General features: G+C 40.1%; 1 protein-coding gene across 3 annotated transcripts in view; it reads right to left on the bottom strand.

The window, feature by feature from the left end:
- Positions 1 to 546: 546 nt before the first annotated feature.
- Positions 547 to 20,349, bottom strand: part of znf423 (zinc finger protein 423) — a 154,194-nt gene continuing 134,391 nt past the window's right edge. For all 3 annotated transcript variants that reach the window (XM_059506590.1, XM_059506588.1, XM_059506589.1), the window contains 2 exons: positions 19,427 to 19,542; positions 547 to 1,415 (listed from right to left, as the gene is read on the bottom strand). In XM_059506590.1, the coding sequence (XP_059362573.1) occupies positions 1,386 to 1,415; positions 19,427 to 19,542 (146 nt within the window). In that variant the 3' untranslated portion in view covers positions 547 to 1,385. The remainder of the gene's footprint in view (positions 1,416 to 19,426; positions 19,543 to 20,349) is intronic.

The raw sequence follows: 20,349 nt of genomic DNA on the forward strand, positions 1-20,349 counted from the left end.
GAATAAATATGATCAAGTATACCAACGACAGTTGCCATTTTCCCATGATTTTCCCAGATTGTCATATTTTACAGCTGAATTCATGTGACGGCGGGCAGTGTTATAATCACCATATATAATTTGCAAAGACTCAAGTCTTTGATTCGGATCCTCTTGCATTGAATTAAACGCTATGAAAGCAGCATGAAACATGGTTTGTGATGCAACATCGACTCACCTGCAGATGAATCATAGTACTGTAGACTTGAATTTGTATGAAATTCATTAAATAAGTTGTTACCACGTTAACACATATAACAATATCCACCACAAATATTTTGATTATTATTATTTAACAATATCTCTTAATGTAAAAAAAACTAAGCTTCCACGTTCACACCCGTCCAAGTGTCCAAGAGCATTACTGTAGCTCCCAGATATTTATTGTTAACTAGAAAGCATGACAAGAAGAATAGAGCTCACACAGCATCAGGGGAACAGAGCAACTCTAAGGAGTTCAGCCGCTTCAATACGCTTTATCTGAGCTTTGAAAGAACACTCACTTCAGACACACGCATTCCCTTTATTCATGATTTATTTATTTGTTTATTTTCAACTGTACTAGTTTATTGCAATCTGGTTAATTCACATTTAAAAAGCAGACATCATCCAGTTGCACTGAAATCAATGATATTCATTTTTACAACATCCATAAGGCCCATGTACTGGAAAATCCAATCAAAACCATAATGTTTTTTCTTTTTTTTTTCTTTATATGTTTTTTTGTCTTTTTACTGTAATTAGAAAAAAGAAAATATATAACAATAATAATAGAAAGGAAAAATATTACGACTGGCAAGCAATCACAGCACAGCACAAGTACCTATTTACTGCAAGAAATAAATGGTACAAATCAATCAACAAATAAAAAAGGGCTGAGAATATATGCATTGAAAAGAACAAAATTGGCACGTATGAAGTTTGATACATGAAGCAACAGAGGACAAGATGTGTATTTCTAGAGATTAAAATCAGGCAGAGGGTGTTTTTTCTTCCGGTTTTTTTTTCATCTTTTGTCCCCCCCAAAAAATCAAGAAAAGCAAAAAAGAAACCGGGGAGAAAATAAGGAACACACAACCAGGAAGAAGGGACGATAAAAAATACTGCACGTAGAATACCTTTTTCTCTCCATCTCCTTTTTTTCTCTCCTTTTCTTTTTTAATAGCATATCCCATTAATATTCATTCCCCACCGTTCGTAATAGCTGCGCCTGGTGGCGGAATCGTTAGAGTTTTACATGTGAGTAGCAAATGACACTTTGATTGGCTGTGATGTTGAAATGTTCCTCCCCCACCGGGCCTGGGTCGGGGTTCTAGGCTGAACCGGGAGTCCTGCGGGGCCCGGTCTCACTGTGCATGCTGGCTCAGTGTGTGGTTCTGCAGGGGAACAGAAGAGAACACATGAGGAGAGAAATAATAAGCTACGTGCCCACACCTCCACCCGTCTCCTTCGCTCTCTCCTTCTATCCATCTCTCTTTCCATTTACCCACCAGGCCTGTCCGTCCATCTCAAGGCTAGCAGCCCCACTTTGACAGAGGCGTTCGAGCTCTGCAGCCACGAGTGAACACCTTCCTTTCTTCCCATTTTCTTTCTTCTCCACACCCTCCCATTAAATATTGGGCACATGTGCACTTGCGATCCCATTCATCCACCCACGCGCCACACTTCCACACCGGGCAGAGAAACATTCGTCCTCCGTTTGATTTAGAGTTCTCCGTTTATATAGCAAAAACACTCAATTGTTTATTCCGGAGTGTTGAACACACGTTTATGGATCTTTTAAACCTTCTTCATTATAAAGGTTCCAAAATGGGGTTTTCTCATCAGTGCAGTAGAACAACCATTTTTGGTTCCCCAAATAACCTTTCAGACAAGATATAAAGAATTTTCCCGATATAAAGAATCCTTTTGTCCAATTCAAAGGTTCCAAGGATGTTAAAGGTTCCTCATGGAACGATAGCTGCCAATAACACTATTTTTAAGAATCTACACTTTGAATCGAAATTGTAGAAACAATTTTCATTTAGAAACTGCTAGTAAAATTCCCAAATAATGCCAAAGAAATGCCAAAGTAACACATTGTATTAAATATTAAACATCAAATTCTGATCTAGAAAGCTTGAAATAACATTTTATTGTAAAACATACTCCAAATATGTCTTAATAATAAAGTTTGCAAAGTGGGGTTTTCTCAGCAATGCCGCAGAAGAACCATTTCTGGTTCCCTTTCAGTGAACTATTCATAAAATAACCATTTCTTAATTTAATATTTTGATGATCTAAAGAACCTTTTGTGCAATTAAAAGGTTCCATAGATGTTTAAGGTTCTTGATGGAACCATCAATGCCAGTAAAAACCTTTATTTTTAAGAGTGAAATCTTTGTTTTATTTACAATTTCAAAAATATCATCATACATTGTATGCACCACAGTGCACAAAGGAAGCCATAATGGCCTAAAAAATGGCTTGAAAACAGGATCACATTCACAGATCAATCAGTCATTGCATGAGAGGTTAAACAGGAGCAGATATGCACAGGCTAAATGGTTATTGTGTTGCCGCAGTCTCTCGGCAGCCCTGCTTTTCCGCATGCTTTTCCCTGGACCATAAACCCAATTCCCATAGAAGAGCCGGCAATCATCCCACTTCCCCTCTCAAAGCTCCTTTCCCAGATTAATCTCTCTAAAAGAGATAGGCTGGGTTTCTATGCCCCGATAAAAAATAAAAAAAAAACGGAAAGGGGCAGACAAATCTGAAGGATTAAACATGGTTATTCGTTGATAAATACTTATTCTTATTCTTCGTCCTCTTATCTTAGTGCACATATTTTGCAAATGATTTCTGGGCAGTTCCATCCGAGGAAGGCCAAACCACTGGGTCTTAAAACCCCAGACCGAATCAATTGCAGCCTGTCAGGGGATGCGCGTCTCGTGTCCTCCTTCTCTTTCCATCCCGGCCTCTCTCTCTCTCTCTTTTCCTGCCCCTCCTGCGTGGAACAGAGAGGAGACGTGCACAAGGAGGGCTCTTGAGCGAGGAGACGCATCTCTCTAGGAGCCACTGACCCCATTATGAGAGCAAAGTACTTCTCCTTTTGCATTCTCTTGCCTGCGCTGCTGCCCCCCTTCCAGCAGAGGCCAGCCTTGTCTATGTCTCGCTCTGAGTGCCGCCGGGGAGGAGACCGAGACGGAGGTGCACATCGGACAAAACCCAAACATATTGTAAATCATTTGTCCTCATCATCAAGCACCTGTTTCACATATCAGAATTACAACAAAACAGAACGGGAAAAAGCAACGGCATGGTGAAACGTAACTGGAAATAATCCTGGGACTCAAATGACAATGAGCAATGAGTCAATACAGCATACCTGCCTGCACTGTCACATGTGCACATGTCAAGAGCAACTAACGACCCAATTTACCCAAAACCTGCCTTAGCTGAGTCCCCAAGAATATGCTGCTGCTCAATCAATTATCAGTTATTCCCCACAAAGCCAATCCCCCTCCAAACTCAATCTTCACCTGCTGCAGAGCCAAATGCAACTCAGCCGTTGTCATTATATACCTGATACTACGACTCAATGTGAAACCAAATTAACATCTGGGTCGCCTATCTTTTCATTTATGCTGTTGATCATGACAACAAAAACAATAAAAACACTAATAATAGTAATAATAATCTCTTGTTATTTAATCTCAATTCATTCAAGGACTTGCATTGATCAAGCCTTCATGATTTATTTTTGACGTCTTAAATTAAGAATAAATTACCACGTTACTACATTCTAGTTTCTGATTGGTCAATACTGCATTCCAGTAAAAACCCACAATACAATGTCAGAGCCCAGATCTGGCTTCTGAAACCATTCTCACTCGCTCACTCATACTCCCTGTCTACTCTACACTTTCCTATAAAAAGTGCAAAAAGCCTTGCATATGTACAAATCATCTATGAAATGAATAAAAAGGAATAAATAAAGAAACAAAATCGTAAAAATATGTAACAGTAAATATATATTTATAATTTTTTTTTATTAATGATATGATAGTTTTATGATTATTTATTTGTACAATTTATAATTTTTTCCATAGATAATATACATTTATATTAATTTGAACCTTAACATATATACTAAAATATAAACAAAAACATTTATATATACACACACACACACAATTAGAAATTTTATTTTATTGAAATATTTTACTTTTGTATCAAAAGTTATATACATTCTTTTTTTAAATAAAATTAAATAAGATTATAAAATTACATATTGAATAGTACACAACAGCTTATAACCTGCAATATATAGCCTACACTTACTCTGTGTTTGTGTGTAGTGTCTCTATATTCGAAATGCTGACCAAAAGTGAATTTTTTTATAATACTATTGCATCTTACTCTGTGTTTGTGTGTGTGTGTATTTATTCAAAATCTTTACCGGAGCAAATTTTTTGAAAATACTGTTGCATTCTTGAATTTGCATTCAAATAATGCGTAAATAAGAGCAAGTCTGAATTGGAGTGTGTGTGATTGAGTGTTTTTGTGTGTGTGTGTATGGTGTCCCCCAGGTTGTCAGGGCTGTGTGGAGCTGTATTGATTTGGAGGTGGAGGGACAGAGGCAGTGTTGTTCCCTGGGGTCTAGGGTTACACCAGCACTGCAGTGGCCTGATGGAAACTGCACAGTAGGACTGGAGGTGTGTGTGGAGCCCGACCTAACATACAGTAGGCTACACAACCTCCTTCATACACAAACACAGATCCTTCACTAAAACAAAAGACATGCACTCAGACTCCCCAGTGCACACATGCCTATGTACATACCTCACTCATAAACACACACACACACACACACAGCCACAATCAACATCCACCATCGGCTTATTTCATGATCTCTGGCATATACGAGCCACTGTGGTATCATACATCTGCTCGATCTAATCACACACACCCTTATAAACGCAACACACTGTCGCACTTCAGCTGCCCACCGCACACACACATCCCCACAACACATCTATTTCCGTCGCCCGGATATCTCTCTTGAAAGATGGCAGCTGATGTGTGGGCGATCAAACCACCAACACTTGTTTAAATTAGTTAATCAGTGTGTTGGAACAAACACATTTTCAGGCCGGTCGCAGTTTGTTCTCTTCATCCGAGCGCGTCGTCGGGGGCAGCGCTATTGATTAAGCCGCAGGCGATCGATCGGCAGAATGGTGTGTGTCTCTGAATCTGATAATGACTCGCAATATGACATCAGTGCAATGCAGCTGTAATTGATATATTCTTGAAGGGGGGAAGTTTGAGCGAGAGAGGTGGAGAACACAGAGGATGGCGATTTAAATGGTCATGGATGAGCTGCGACTGAACGTGCCACAAGACGTGCATTCGTCGAATCAGTTGCATGAGAACTTGAAGAGCTTGCAAACACGCTCACAGTTCATGAGCCGTTGTTGCAACAGAAATGCGACAACTTCATCTCGATTTCAAGTGCAGTTTTAGGTGCTCATTGTAGTTTTATTCGTACACCTGATCGCTGCAATGCGAGGAGGGCACGGCGTAATGCGCGGAACAGCCTCCTTACCCTTCCCTCCCTTGGCTTGGCGATGGAGCGGGGGGGAGGCGGTGCGGTGGGCAGAACAGCCCCTGCGAGCTCAGTCAATATCTACGCTGTCATTGTTTTCCTAAACTGGTTATAAAAGAGAGGCTAAATCCTGCGGAGCTGTGCACTCCTGGGAAATATGGCCCAGTCACATTACTGATGCAGTGACTGCGAGACTGCTGCACTCACCGAGGGGGAGGAGGAGGAGGGGGGAGAGAGAAGGGGGAAGCGGTGGGGAGATAAAGATAAAGGAAAATCAAATCTACGTTTCCCTACACAGCCTCTTTTCACACACAGAGCATGCACATACAGCCGGACCGAGCGGCTGTCATGTCACTTTCAATCAGGGCTGTTCGTGTGTGCGAGTGTGTGTGTGCCGCAGGGCCCCTGGCTCCCGGCTCCGTGGTGCCCCCTGGGGACGGTGCAGTGTCAGTGAAACTCTAATGTGCTGGCTCGTTCTGCAAGAGCGAACAGAGTGAGAGAGAGAAGAGTGTTGCTGGAGAGCGTGGCTGTTCTGTCAGTAAACTGTTTTTCGTAACAGGATTCTTTGGAATTACTGACGTCTACGAGTTGACCTCAGAACAGTGCAAAACGGCAGCTCCCCAGTGAAACGCACGCAAAGGCATGTACATCCACTGCTATATGATACGGAACAAAAACTATGTAATATATTCATATATTATTAACGCAAAACATTTTTACTTTATTTTGAAGTAATATTTTTATATACTACTTTATATCACTACAAAATATTTTTTAATTAAATAAAAAAATACATATAAACTGTATAAAACATCTCCAAACCTATATATATATTATGTATACATATGTACATATACATTTAGAAATTATGTTATTTGAATTTATTTTATTATTACACTGTATTTAAATATTTTTTACTTTATAAATTCTATAAATAATGGTGCCATTTTTTTATCTTTAAAGTTTAATTTAAATGTGTATTTACATCATTACTATAAAATAAAATATTTGTAAAATATACTATAAAATTCAATAAATAAACAAAAAATTATATATATATATATATCTTCAAATATATAGCTCACCCCTAAACCATCTCGATTGGGTTCAGGTCCGGTGACTGTGGAGGCCAGGTCATCTGGCGCAGCACCCCATCACTCTCCTTCTTGGTCAAATAGCCCTGTACTATATATATATATGGACCGCAGACAGAAGGCAAAAGGGCCAACAAGTGCTAAACATCTCTCGGGGAACTCCTTCAAGACTGTTGGAAGACCATTTCAGGTGACTACCTCTTGAAGCTCATCAAGAGAATGCCAAGAGTGTGCAAAGCAGTAATCAAAGCAAAAGGTGGCTACTTTGAAGAACCTAGAATGTGACATATTTTCAGTTGTTTCACACTTTTTTGTTATGTATATAATTCCATATATAATTCCACATGTGTTAATTCATAGTTTTGATGCCTTCAGTGTGAATCTACAATTTTCATAGTCATGAAAATAAAGAAAACTCTTTGAATGAGAAAGTGTGTCCAAACTTTTGGTCTGTACTGTGTATATATATATATATATATATATATATATATATATATATATATATATATATATATATATATATATATATATATTTATATATATATATATATATATATACACAGTACAGACCAAAAGTTTGGACACAATATATATATATATATATATAATACTGAGATCTTGTCAAAAAATAAATAAATAATGCAAAGAATACTAATTTAGTCAACATACCTGTTACCACATATCACTTATATATTTTTTCTATCTCTCTCATAAATAATATATCAATATATTATAATAGAGAAACTGAAGAAGAGGAGAAAGAGCCACTCTGCACTACACACTGTATTATTGTATCTAAATGCTCACTCACACACACAATTGAACAGACAGTGTGTTTCTGTGCGATCGGGTTTATAATGTGCTCTCTGCCGAGTGTGTCTGCTGTCTGTAGGGCTAAACACAGACAGGGAGAGGAAATACTGAAGCTGATGGAAATAGAGAAGAGAAGGGAGTTTAAAAAGAAATAGAGAGGGATCATGAACGAGTACGAGAGAAAGAGAGAGAGGTGGGGGCTTTGCTCTTATGACGCTAGTCTGTCCCTCTCTGCTCCGTTTTTAACACAAAATGAAAAATCACCTTTGCCGTCCGGTGCACTTTAGAGTAGCTTATTTTTAGATCCGCTTGACAGTCTTCCAATGGCCGGAGACTAGCAGATGGGCTGTCTTAAAGCTTCATATGCTCCCAGCTCTCACCTCCCAGAGACAGGAAACTCACTTGGGAGTGTGCTACAAATAAATGCCCCCTTGCCCTGCCCCTGGATTCCCTCATCCCTCCCCTCTTCCCACCTACTCACACCATTCTCCACCCAGATAGTGCCTGTCCCTGAATTTAGCACCTTCCGTGCAACTACGTCCTGCTGTACTGAAGTGAACTACACCCACGTCACTGTCCAAATGCTCTCCACTTTCTGGCCTGACCAGGACTGGAGGTGTATGTGTGAGTCTGAAGGAAATGTAAACATAAATATGCTTATTATAGATGACCTAGAAATTAGCTCCCACTAAGCCATGGTGTACTATCACAAATAAATACTTAATTTAGAAAAAATACTAAAAATAATACATTTTATTATTCTTTTATTTTCTTTACTTGATGAACATAAATAAAGAGGTATTTACAATATGTAAAAGTATTTACAATATGTATGTTTAAAAAAAACACACGATTCATTTTATTATAGAAACTAAGTTTGTATTATATGCCACCATATGCAAATGACTGATACAAGATATATGTGCACCTAAAAGTGTGCACACAATAATATTGGCATAAACACACCTGTTCACACTTTCAGATGTGGTTCATTTGGATTCATAAACTTTCTTTATGCCTTTAGCAACTTGGAGAGAAAAATCCAGGTGATATCGGTCAAAATCTGTATGGTCGGTTTGCTCTCTCTGAAAAGAGCAGAGAGAGTGATTCCACTATGACTGACCTCCTCTGACCCCTGTGCTCCAGGGCGGCTTCCTCACATTCATCATCACACACACACACACACACACACACACACACGGTCATATACTCCACCATCACACATGCTCTGTTTACACTCATACATACTGTATATCCGACATCGGTACATCTCTGTCAAGCACCAGGTTGCCAAATAAATACTAAATGTACAGGGTATTAATTATACAGCTATGATGTACATACATAAGCAACTCGATGATGTAATCTTCAGCAACAGAGTAGAGCTGGCTCTTAAAGTCAACATATGCTGTCGGCTGTCTTTAATATAACATTTGACACATTCGGCAAGCATCAAATATCGGCACATGACTGGCATACAGACTGACCCTTATACCAGTAAAAAAAAAAAAAAATCATTACAACCATAATTTGTAGTAATATATATAGACTACAGTTTACAAATTTATGATCAGTACGTTTACTTTTTCATTGCTGAAGAAATTAATACTTTTATTCAGCAATGATGCATTAAACTGATTTTAAAAAATTACAGTAATCCTGAAAACAACTTGCAGCACTGATAATAATAATAATAATAATAATAATAATAATAATAATAATAATAGAGCACCAAATTAGCAGCATATTAAACTGATTTCTGAAGGATCATGTGACACTAAAGACTGGTGAAAATTCAGATTTGTCATCACATGAACCAATGAATTAATTAAATGCAGCATAAGAGACATACATTTTTTACGATTTCAACCATGATGGATAAACTGTTGTAAGTAAAATTAGTTGAAAATTCCTCAGTTTAATTATGTCTACTATGGTATTTTGATGTATTTAAATGCTGTCCTTTTGTTGTAAGCAGTCTCTAATATAAAATTTCACACATTCTGCAGGCATCACACAGCAATACGCAGACAAAGACAGACTACACACAAAAACAACACACGCATGCATGCACAAGCCCTTATGGACATGCACACACAGTTGTGCGTTCGTGAGATCTGTGGAGTGTGGAGGTTCGAATGTTAGATGAGCTCGGTGGCCTCAGTAGAGCCGTGTCATGGGCGATAGCACTGCGCTAGGCTAACACAAGGCTACGCTACGCTAGCTGTGTTCTGCCACTCAGAGATGCTCTCAAAGTGCACACACTCTCTTTCCATGTCATAGCCTTACTAAAACCCTCCCTGCTTCCCCTCAGGGAGGAGGTTTTGACTCCAAAGCAGCCCTAAACTAAGACAGAGAGAGAAAACGTATTACGCGGTGAACGATGCGGCGTGCAGAGACAGCGAGAGACGGCTAGTGTGTGTTATCTACAGCCAGTCAACGTCAACACTTTGTTTTCACAACGATATGTGAGCCTAGCAGGCAGAGTGCGAGTGAGAGTGCGGAGGAAAAGAGAATAGGAGAGTGTGTGAGGTGTGCTGTCAGAGCTGTGTGATTTATACAGTGTGCTGTCAGACTCCAGCTGCTGAACCAAAGTGTCAGGTTGAGAGAGACCCCTACCAGTGTCTGTGTGTTGAGAGAGAAAAAACAAGACTGAGAGAATGAGAGAGGAGACAACTTTTTAAAGGCCATATTCTAAAAAATTTTTTGGTCCACTTGTAATGTTAGTGAAGTTTCCTTGAAATCAACACTGGCAATTTTGTTGTATAGGACACAATCTGTCCTACTGAGGTGTGACAAAAAAAAAAATAATTGTATGTTGACATCAAACATAAAATTAGGGTCTGATGTGAGACACAAAACAGCCAATCAGAACAGTTCTCTGTTTGCTCACACACACACACACATGCACACGTTTTTCCTTTGCTACTGTACCTTTAAGACTTTTGACAATACAGACAAAAAGTCTAAGACCACGTTGAAAATCTGGGATTTAATTAATCTTTAAATTTTAACTAATTTAAATCTAATATAAACCGTTATATAACTTTTAAAAATTTAAATAAATGAATTTAAATAAATGAATAAAGGAATAAATTTGATCCGTTTTGGTCTTAAAGACATAGTTGAAATTTTTTGTCATTATTTATTCACCCACGTTGTTACAAACACAAAGACAAAAGACAAAAAAAATGTAAATAAATGAATTTACATATATGGATAAAGTAATAACAACAAATGGTGTCATTATTTAACTTCATGTCATTCCAAACCTGAATGACTTTCTTCCAAGGAACACTAAATAAGATACTTAAAGTATGTTTTAACTAATTTTATCCATATAATGAAAGTCAACACAACACTAATTGACTTTCATCGAGACATTTTCAAAATCTTCTTCAGTGTTCCACAAAAAAATAAAGCTATAGAGGTTTGGAACGGCACGAGGGAGTAAATAATGACAGAATCTTCCTTTCTGGGTGAACTATTCCTTTAAGATAAAGTCTTCTCATCTGTTATGCTATGTTAATGAGCGAGGCAAACAGAGTGAAGTATCCACAGTTCCCAAACCCTCCAGATCACAGCTGCGCTCAGTGTGCATGCGCGCGCGTGTGCGTCGAGTGTTGAGAGTGTCGAGCAGCGAGAGTCATCTCACCGACAGCGCTTAGACTCATACGTCACTGTCACAGCCACGACAGTTCCAGTCCCGAGCTGGCAACCCGCACGCGAGACAACAACACACACCACGCAGCGCGGAGCTGTAGTGCCACAGCACAACCCTGCTCAACTGTCATATCTGACTGGGGCATGTGCCGTACACACCCCCTCCTTCTTCTGTTGTCTTCACATTTTCATTTCAGCTTGCTTTCTCTCATGTTGCGTCTCAACATATCCTTCGCTCTGTCTGTGCGTTAAAGGAACAGGCTACCATGAGAGACGAATATGAGAAAACGCTTTAAAGTGATCCCAGTGGACACATCTCTCTTTTTTTCTCTCTCTCACTTTTCCTTACCCCCCTCCCTCTCTCCCTCTCATGCCAGTCCCCAAATTATTTAATTTAGCGCAGACACCATATCTCCCTATGTGCCATCCCGCTGAAGTTCTCTCTCCCTCCACGTCCTCCTTCCTTCTTTCCTCCACTTTATAGATTGTTCCAAGCAGGGGTATTTCGTGACAGAATCAGGAATGTGGGTGGGTTCGCTGGAAAATTTGCAAAAAGGCATTAACTTCATTTTTATCTCAACATAAACACGCATGTGCACGCTCGCGGCGCGAAACCGGTCTCCCACGTTGTAATAAATGAATGCGAATGTGTTGATTTACTCTGAAGATTAGTGCCGTCCCATGGTGAGTGTTTTTGATTTGAATTCGCCAGGCCGGAGCTTTATTTGAATCTCCATCTCAGCAAGGGCAGAGCAACAAAACAAATGCAAACAGGTAAACAACTTAAACATGTCCCCTCCGATTCTAGTTTACTCCAATGCCTACCGCCTGGAGAATTTCCATCGAAAACAGTGTGGCAATGTAAATCTGTAACACCCCGACACACTTCTCACCCGCTCCCCATTTGGTACGCCAGCATATTTAGATAACCGAATACATTAGTGAATGGTTTCATTAGTTCATTATCAACTCTTGGCTAAGTTCCCGCTATTCGCCCTATTCTCATATCATGGCTCTAAAGCCATCAGAGACATCCGGGGCCTAGCATGTCAGAAGGCTCAGCACATGGCTGCAGACTCAGGGATGTCATGGTCCTTGAGAGGGAGCCGTTCTAAACACAGGGCTCATAGCTTTAGCTGGAGACACTATACTGCAGTCCCCTGACAACCCCTCAACCAGTCAGCCAATCAGCAGCAGGTAAGGTGGATTTGAGGAGCTGTAGGCATGTGTGTGTGTGTTGGGGTTACGGCTCTGAAGAGAGCCCCCCAGATCCCCATTCTAATAACGTACACTGCCACTCCAGACGCAAGGGCAGCTGGGACATGCGCGCACACACACACACACACACACACACACACACACACACACACACACACAGGCACTAATAAAATTGAGCATCACAACAGAAACCTATATCAATATCTACAGCACACAAAAGCAGATTCAGAGCACACCAGACAAACTCTCCACGTACATTATAAATCTAATATGACCCATAATGGAACAGATTCTATGTATGTTTTTAGAGCTTCTACACTTGTTAATGCCTTGATTTCCTTAATGTGGGTTATATGAGTAAAAATGTGCCTGTATGTTCATATGCTGATATTAAATTTAGTTTAAGGCAGATTTTATGTTTTCAGAAGAAAATGTCTGTGGCGATTTTAAGCTCACACAAGTGTTTTGAGTGCACTGCTGTATTGTTGCTAAGGTATTCTTAGTGGCTTTTTTAATGTACTGCTGTGTGGTTCTGTGGAAGTGATAACTGCCACAAACCAAAAATTATATTTTATGATATTCTGGGTCTCTGTTTTCATATTAAGTCTGTTTTTTGTTTTTGTCTACTATGCAAAAATTTTCCCAATCCCTTTACAAATATTATAATTGCATTTTTATTTTTAAATATAATGATTGCATTTTTATTTTTGCCTACATTTGGTATCTGTAAGATTTCTTTAATGTTTTGTATATGAGTCTCTTATGCTCAACAAGGTTGCATTTATTTGAGCAAAATACAGCATTAAAATAATATTATGAAATACTATTACTATACAAAATAATTGTTTTCTATTTTAATATATTTTGTAATTTATAATTGTTATGGCAAAGCTGAAATTTTAGCAGGCATTACTACAGCCTTCAGTGTCACATGAGCCTTCAGAAATCATTCTAATATGCTGATTTGGTGCTCAAGAAACATTTCTTATTATCACTGTTGAAAACAGTAGTTTTTTTTTTTTTGTGGTAATTGTGAAACATTGTTTTCAGGATTCTTTGATAAATATAAAGTTCAATAGGACAGCATTTATTTCAAGAATAAATTTTTGGGAACAAAGTAAACATTTCTACTTCTGGTTAATTTATAATGCATCCTTGTCGAATAAAAGTATTTTTTCCCCAACAAACAAACAAATAAATAAATAAAATTCCCAAATGTTTTAATGGTGGTATATACACAACCTTAAAGGGATACTCCACCCCAAAATGAAAATTTTGTCATTAATCACTTACTCCCATGTCTTTCCAAACCCGTAAAAGCTTAGTTTGTCCTTGGAACACAATTTAAGATATTTTGGATGAAAAGCGGGAGGCCTGTGACAGAATAGTCCATCTGCCATCAGTGGTTCAACCGTAACGTTATGAAGCGACGAGAATACTTTTTGAAAGCGAAGAAAACAAAAATAACGAATTTAGAGAATAGAGACTGTTGTCAAAGGAATTGTTAAATAAACTCATTATTTTGGCATCATTACTTGGCAGTCTATAGGACAGTCACAAGCCTCCCGGTTTTAATCCAAAATATCAAATAATTGAGTTCTGAAGACAAACAAAGCTTTTACGGGTTTGGAACGACATGGGGGTAAGTGGTTAATGACAAAAATTTTCATTTTGGGGTGGAGTATCCATTAAGAGGCACAATATCTAAGATTGTTTTATTAAAATATCCAAAAACCACTAGAACAGTGTTATATGATTTAGATAACTTGTGTTTTGAATAATGTTTTGAATAATGTTTAAATCCAGAGAAATAAGATATTTTAACTAGTGACACGGAATGTGTCCATAGTGTCATTGTGTTGCCAGCCAAATAACGTCGTAACCCCTCAATTTCCGGTTTTGTTTTGTAGAAAACATGAAAACACCAAAGACGCTTTAATATGTTATGCACTTTATTCAAAGGTGACGACCGCACAGAGTAGTATTATAACAGAACTTTTAAATGTATCTAGTATGATAAAACAGCGCTGCTTCCCACACCCCACACGCTCGACCAAAAGGAGCAGAAGTGGTCGACTGTAGCATTATAAAAGCTCTGCTGCCATCGAGCAAGGTGTTGCGCTCGTTCAGCGCCCTCATTTTGCTTCCACGGCTTTCAGTCTCACCCTGCTTCATTCTACTACGTTAATCAATCATTAGCTCATCCATGAACATGATTTCTGCCGGAGTCCCATCGGATTGCGTCGGCTGTGGGAATGAAGACGACAACTCCCATGATTCCACACTTAGTCACGGCATCATCAAACTACGCCTTTGTTTTGAATACGCGCCCTTTAGAGGCAAAAACTTACATATTGTGCCTTTAAATACTTCAAGTTAAGGATTTAAATGATCTCATAACCCTAAAAATAACCAATAATTGTAAAGGTTTCTTGCTTTCAAGGTTTGGAGAAATCTAACAAAAAATCTAATCTACCTCGTTTTAAAATATTTGCAACATAAAATACAAATTGTAGTTTGAAATCATACAAGTTCTTCCTCCACCTCTGTGAAAAATGGAAAGTGTGAGAGAAAGTAAGTGCGTGTGTACGGCCTGATGAACGCCGCCCCCTTACATCACTCAGCGCTGTATGAGAACTCACAGCCCTCAAATATTCAACACTTTCGCAATGTCGGGGGGGGGGGGGGGGGGGCATCAACAAACAAACAAGTGCAAAGACCCCCCCCCCCCCTTCTCTCATTCACACACACACACACACACATAAACTCAATCCCCATCCATCCAAACTGCTGAGTACGGTTAAATATTAACCAGTGCTAAAGGAAACACCGTACACCCACGTGCGCACACACATTCCAGTGGGGAAGGGATACAGGGCGTGGGGGTAATGCGGTGCCCCCTGGAGGGCTCAATCAGAACCGACAGTGTGTAAAAATGAGGCGCGCTGTCAGAGTGACAGCAGTGCCTATGGAAGGGCCGAAGGGTGGGCGGTTGGGAGTTCACCTGGGGAAACAAAATAACAACTGAAAGAAAATCTACACACACACACTCACTCACACAAAAAGTCTCTGAAGTTTCTAACAAAGGAGTGGAGGATCCAGCAGAGTAGGTCTAGCTGCGCTGATCGGGGCGAAGCATCACTTATTTACCAGCTTACATCTGCACTATTTATGGGGCACCAGGGAGAGGCAGAAAGGAAAAAGGGAGACAGAGAGAGAGGGGTGGGTGGGGGCAACACAGAGGGGCTAAAATATGCATGGGGGCTGGCTCTTCTGGGAGCCAGAAAAAAGAAAATGGGAAAAGGAGAAAGAATGAGAGACATAAAAAGGCAAATGAGAGAGAGAGAATGAGAGAGAGAGAGAGAGAGAGAGAGAGAGAGAGATAGAGAGAGAAAGAGATGGAAACAGTTTGAGGAAGGGAGGGAGTTGGTGGGAGTGTGAACGAAAGAAAGAATTAGAGACAAGATAAAGGATGTAAGCAAAGTTTGCCATAAGGGAGAGGGGGATGATACAGTAACGTGTCTTGTGAAGGCTCATGGGAAGACGAGGATTAGCACAGAGTGGGGCCGCACTGGGAGGGCATGCTGGGTAGGGCACGTAGGCCATGCCAGTCCATCCATTCAGTCTTGTTAACAGTATACACACTCGTTCAAGTCTCATTTCACCTAGGCAGGAGTGAGGTAAAACTTGGCACGGAGCTATCCATGCAGCTGACTGCTCTATTCCTCACCTCCGTCACAGCTCAGGTGGGCCCGGAGTGGATGCGGGGGATGGAGCGGATGAGAGTGATGCGGTTGGCCCGCTGAGCCATGGGCTGGTGCGAGTATCTCAGTTGGCCGGCCTAAGGGTGAGGCAGACAGTGACCGACAGGGTCCAGCGCTTCCCCTGCTGCTAAATGGACTGACCGGCCATATGCCCAGCGCCGCCGGCCTTATATCACTGTCACGCCACGGCCTGGGGGCTCACGTGGAGGGGTGGGGTGTTTGAACCATGCAGGAGATTTAGGTCACACCGCCCAAGCCCCTAAAATATTAAGTCATGGACCTGAGTAAGCCATTAACCTCACACCCTGCTTCTTATAAAGACCCACCCACCAACACACACAGGCGGGCACTGTAGGGGGCTGCAGGTATGGTGGCCCATAGCTCACAAAGATGAATGTAACTTGGGCTAGGGCAGGATGCAGCTGACCCCAGCGGCCCGTGGCAGCCACTGTGGGCTGAGTTATTCACATTCCTACCCCTACTCAATCTGTCTGCCCCATAATCAGCACAGAGAGAGAGAGAAGGAGAAACAGAGAGAGAAGCAATCGACTTCATATACTGCCACTGACCTAGCAACAGTACATTAAGATAATTGTTAAGTTCTTAGCGGACACATTTTGCATTTCATATCTGGCTATTTGTCACTTAAGAGGAGGAATGGGATTAGGACATGTTGAATGTGAGTCAGATTCAAACACACATCTAGGAGGTCTGCTACTCTGACAGTACATGGAAAACTGTCAAGCTTTGGGTTAGGTTTGGGTCAGATTTCATGAAACATGCACAAACTGCTAAACTACAACAATCTCTGTTCCAACAGAAGTGACAGGATTTTGGCCAAGAAGTATCTCACAGCAACTGTAAATATGACTTCACCTTATTGCAAACTAAAGAGAATGCTCATAAGGGTCACAATTTTGTTGATTGAGCATATCAAAATTAAGATTCTTAAACCATTATATTTTGTCCACTCCAATACTCAATACTCCAATCCAAGAACAATCAAGAAAAACTCAAAAAATGGCCATAAAATCCTTTGAAAATCCTGAATCCAGTGCTGATACTATAGGAGTGTAAGGTTGCACCACTACAGACAAGTCCCTAAAGGAGAATCAACCAGTTAGCAGTAACTTGTTAACCAGTACATTTAGTTCTAGTCCTTTAGAAGTGACTGCGTGGGAAGAATGTGTGTGTGTGTGTGAGAGAGAGAGAGAGATTTAAATTCAGCCTGGCCCTTAGGCTTGGCTGAGATGTCTGCATTTGAGTTGCTGCTTAAATTGATACTATTTTTCACCTCACAGCTCTGTGATATCTCCAGCTAAACTTGAGTCAGCAGATTTGTCTCACTGCTCTGCCATGTCTGCATCCGCTGGGAATCATTACCACGGGTCAGGAACATCCAGAGGTGCTTAAAACCAAACCACAGCCACTAGAATGTCTGTATTGCTATACAAAAACATCTTTTGGTTGGGCAGTGAAGACACAAAACTCCTGCCCAACAAAGAACAAAACTACACTGCGGTTCAAAAGAACGTCAATAAGGAGTATTTAATGACAGATTTCTTAAAGTGTGTTTACACTGACAGTGATTAGCATTGAAAACTGACCAGAAGTAAATTCTTTTTAAAAAGAGGCTATGTAATAGTCATAGCTTACACTGCCAGTGTGACAAAGTTGAACAGGAATAAATCGCTGTCAGTGAAAACACATCAAGGTATACAGTCATGTCAAAAGAAAGGGACTTTGGCTGCCACATTGTCATAAAGGAAAGTTATAGCAAAAAGTGCACAGAGTGTGGCAGCACTTTGTAAACGTGTGTGGCAGCACTTACTCGCTAAAGTCTATATGTGTGTGAGTGTGTCAGTCTCTGAGTGGAGGGGTTCAGGGCCTCCCTCAGGGAACTCAGATAAAGGCTTCAGTAAAAGAGAGAGAGACTATATCTATCACAGTAGAACAGACAGAAAGAAAAACAGATACAAAGACAAAAAGAAAGAGAATGGAAAAGGGAAAGAAAGAAAGAAAGAAACCGAGACTCATCTGGAAAGAATTAATGTCAAGTGGACAAAGTGTGTTATTGTTACAGTAGGCAAACGGCTTTTGATGAGCTGTCAGACATCAGATTGTGCTGTGAACTTAAGCGTGAACCTGTAGGGCATACAGTTGTCTGTACAGTATCTCTAACTGCTCTAGGCCATCTGAACTGTGATTAGTGTACATTCCTTCATACAGTATATATAATGTTTAGTGGTGCAGTTGTTCTCAACTGGTTTTATTTGATTTTACACTGGATGTGACCCAACACAGTACCAAAAGATTTCATTTAAATTAAGAAAATGTACTTAAAGTAAACAAAATAATAAATGTGTTAATATTTCATATTATGAAGGGTATCAGCCCCAAAATATGCAAAATTATATTATATTAATAAATATGAATTATTCATAATTAAACTTATACAGGATAGGAAATACTATTAAAAAGGTTTAAATTAATTATTTTTCTCCCCAAACCCAGAGTTTCAAACTGAGAAGTGTGTGTGTGTGGGTGTGTGTAAGTACACAATGTCTATGAATGGCAATCTGCTTTTGCATATGGATTACAAATGTGAGTGAGAGTGGGCCCGGGACAGCATTCCCAGTTGTCTGCCCTGACGATGCACGCACGTGTGTGTGTGTGTGTGTGTGTGTGTGTGTGTATGAATGTGAGTTCCAGCAGTCACAGCAGGTGGTGTGATTGATTTGCAGAGTAATGGGTCTAATCGTTACTGGCTTGAGGATGCACCTTGTTTTCTCCTTTAATTCCCTTATTAGCTGTGATCTGTGTCACATCTGTGTCTTTCAGGGCTAACTGAGATTGACTACAGAATCCCACTATATCACAAAGCAGACACACATTTTGCTACTACAAGGAGATCCATTGCACACGACACATAAAATATGATCAGAAAACATTAAAATATTAACACAGTAAAGTTCTTACATGGCTTTCTGCAATACTTCATTCTGATCATTCTGGTCATCTTACACATCCTGTGTAAATGTATTAGGAACTCTGTTTACACTGAATTGTAAGAGCAATATTTAAAAAAATATTTGAAAAAAATAGTATAATAATTCACCACCTTTAACACATATTAAATATCCTCAACCACCACTGGCAGGTCTTGTAAAAGTGAATTTTGGACTTCCGGGAAGTCACAAATGTTCACCTGCTTTTGTTGCACTGCCATGTGCTTCTGCATTACTCACCTGGAGCTCAGTTTGGAAGAAGAACTTCTGCGGACACTGGGAGCAGTCGTATATCTTGTCCTCTTGTCCGTGGACGGCAAAGATGTGCTGCTGCAGCTTATTGGCCTGAACAAACACTGGGGGGAGGGGGGACAGGAGGGAAACAGCAGTCAAACGATTGGCCGAAACGCTTTACCCAAGAGTGTACAGCGAACTGGCTGTGAAAATAGCTGATTCGATTAAGAACTAATCCTGAGTGAGGAATTAAAAAAATAAATAAATAAATAAAATCCATGACTACCAACTTTCACACTTTGGGTAGGAGAGAGAGAGAGAGAGAGAGAGAGAGAGAGAGAATAAAAATAATGAATTTTTGGGATTTAAAACAATGTGTCGGCACTGAGGAAAGAGGAAGGGGAAGGAGGCGTTCTCAAATGAAAAGCTCTCAAACTCTCTTTATCGGAGAGCAGGGGATGACAGCCGGAGATGGAGACAGAGACAGAGACAGACTAAAGTATCCCCACCAGACCTTGTGATATTTATCAATAAATCATTCCTCTTTCCTCGGGTTTTTAAATTCCGTTCGTGTATTTTATTTTTTTTTTCAGTAAACTTAAGTTTGCTGTGTGTGGAGACTATGAATTATTGAGCGTCCCTGGAGGAGAAGGCATTCGCTTACTTATTCATGAGCCACACAGGAATAGTGTTAAAGTTTAAAAGAGGACTGCGTACCTATAAGGGAGGAAAGAGGGAAGAGAACGTGGTGTAGCCAAACAACTCAGTAAAGGTGAAAGAAAGACGGAGAACTAATCCGCAAGGAGGAAGAGGGAGACAAAGGGACGGACAAGGCAAAAGAACAAATGATTTGATCAGAGGGATGGAGGGAAGGACGAATAGAGAAGCAAAAGGTAGTGTACAGTGAATATGTAAGGAGCTGGAACTGG

This window comes from Carassius carassius, chromosome 23 (genome assembly GCF_963082965.1).
Source record: "Carassius carassius chromosome 23, fCarCar2.1, whole genome shotgun sequence".
In the NCBI taxonomy this organism is placed as follows: domain Eukaryota; kingdom Metazoa; phylum Chordata; class Actinopteri; order Cypriniformes; family Cyprinidae; genus Carassius; species Carassius carassius.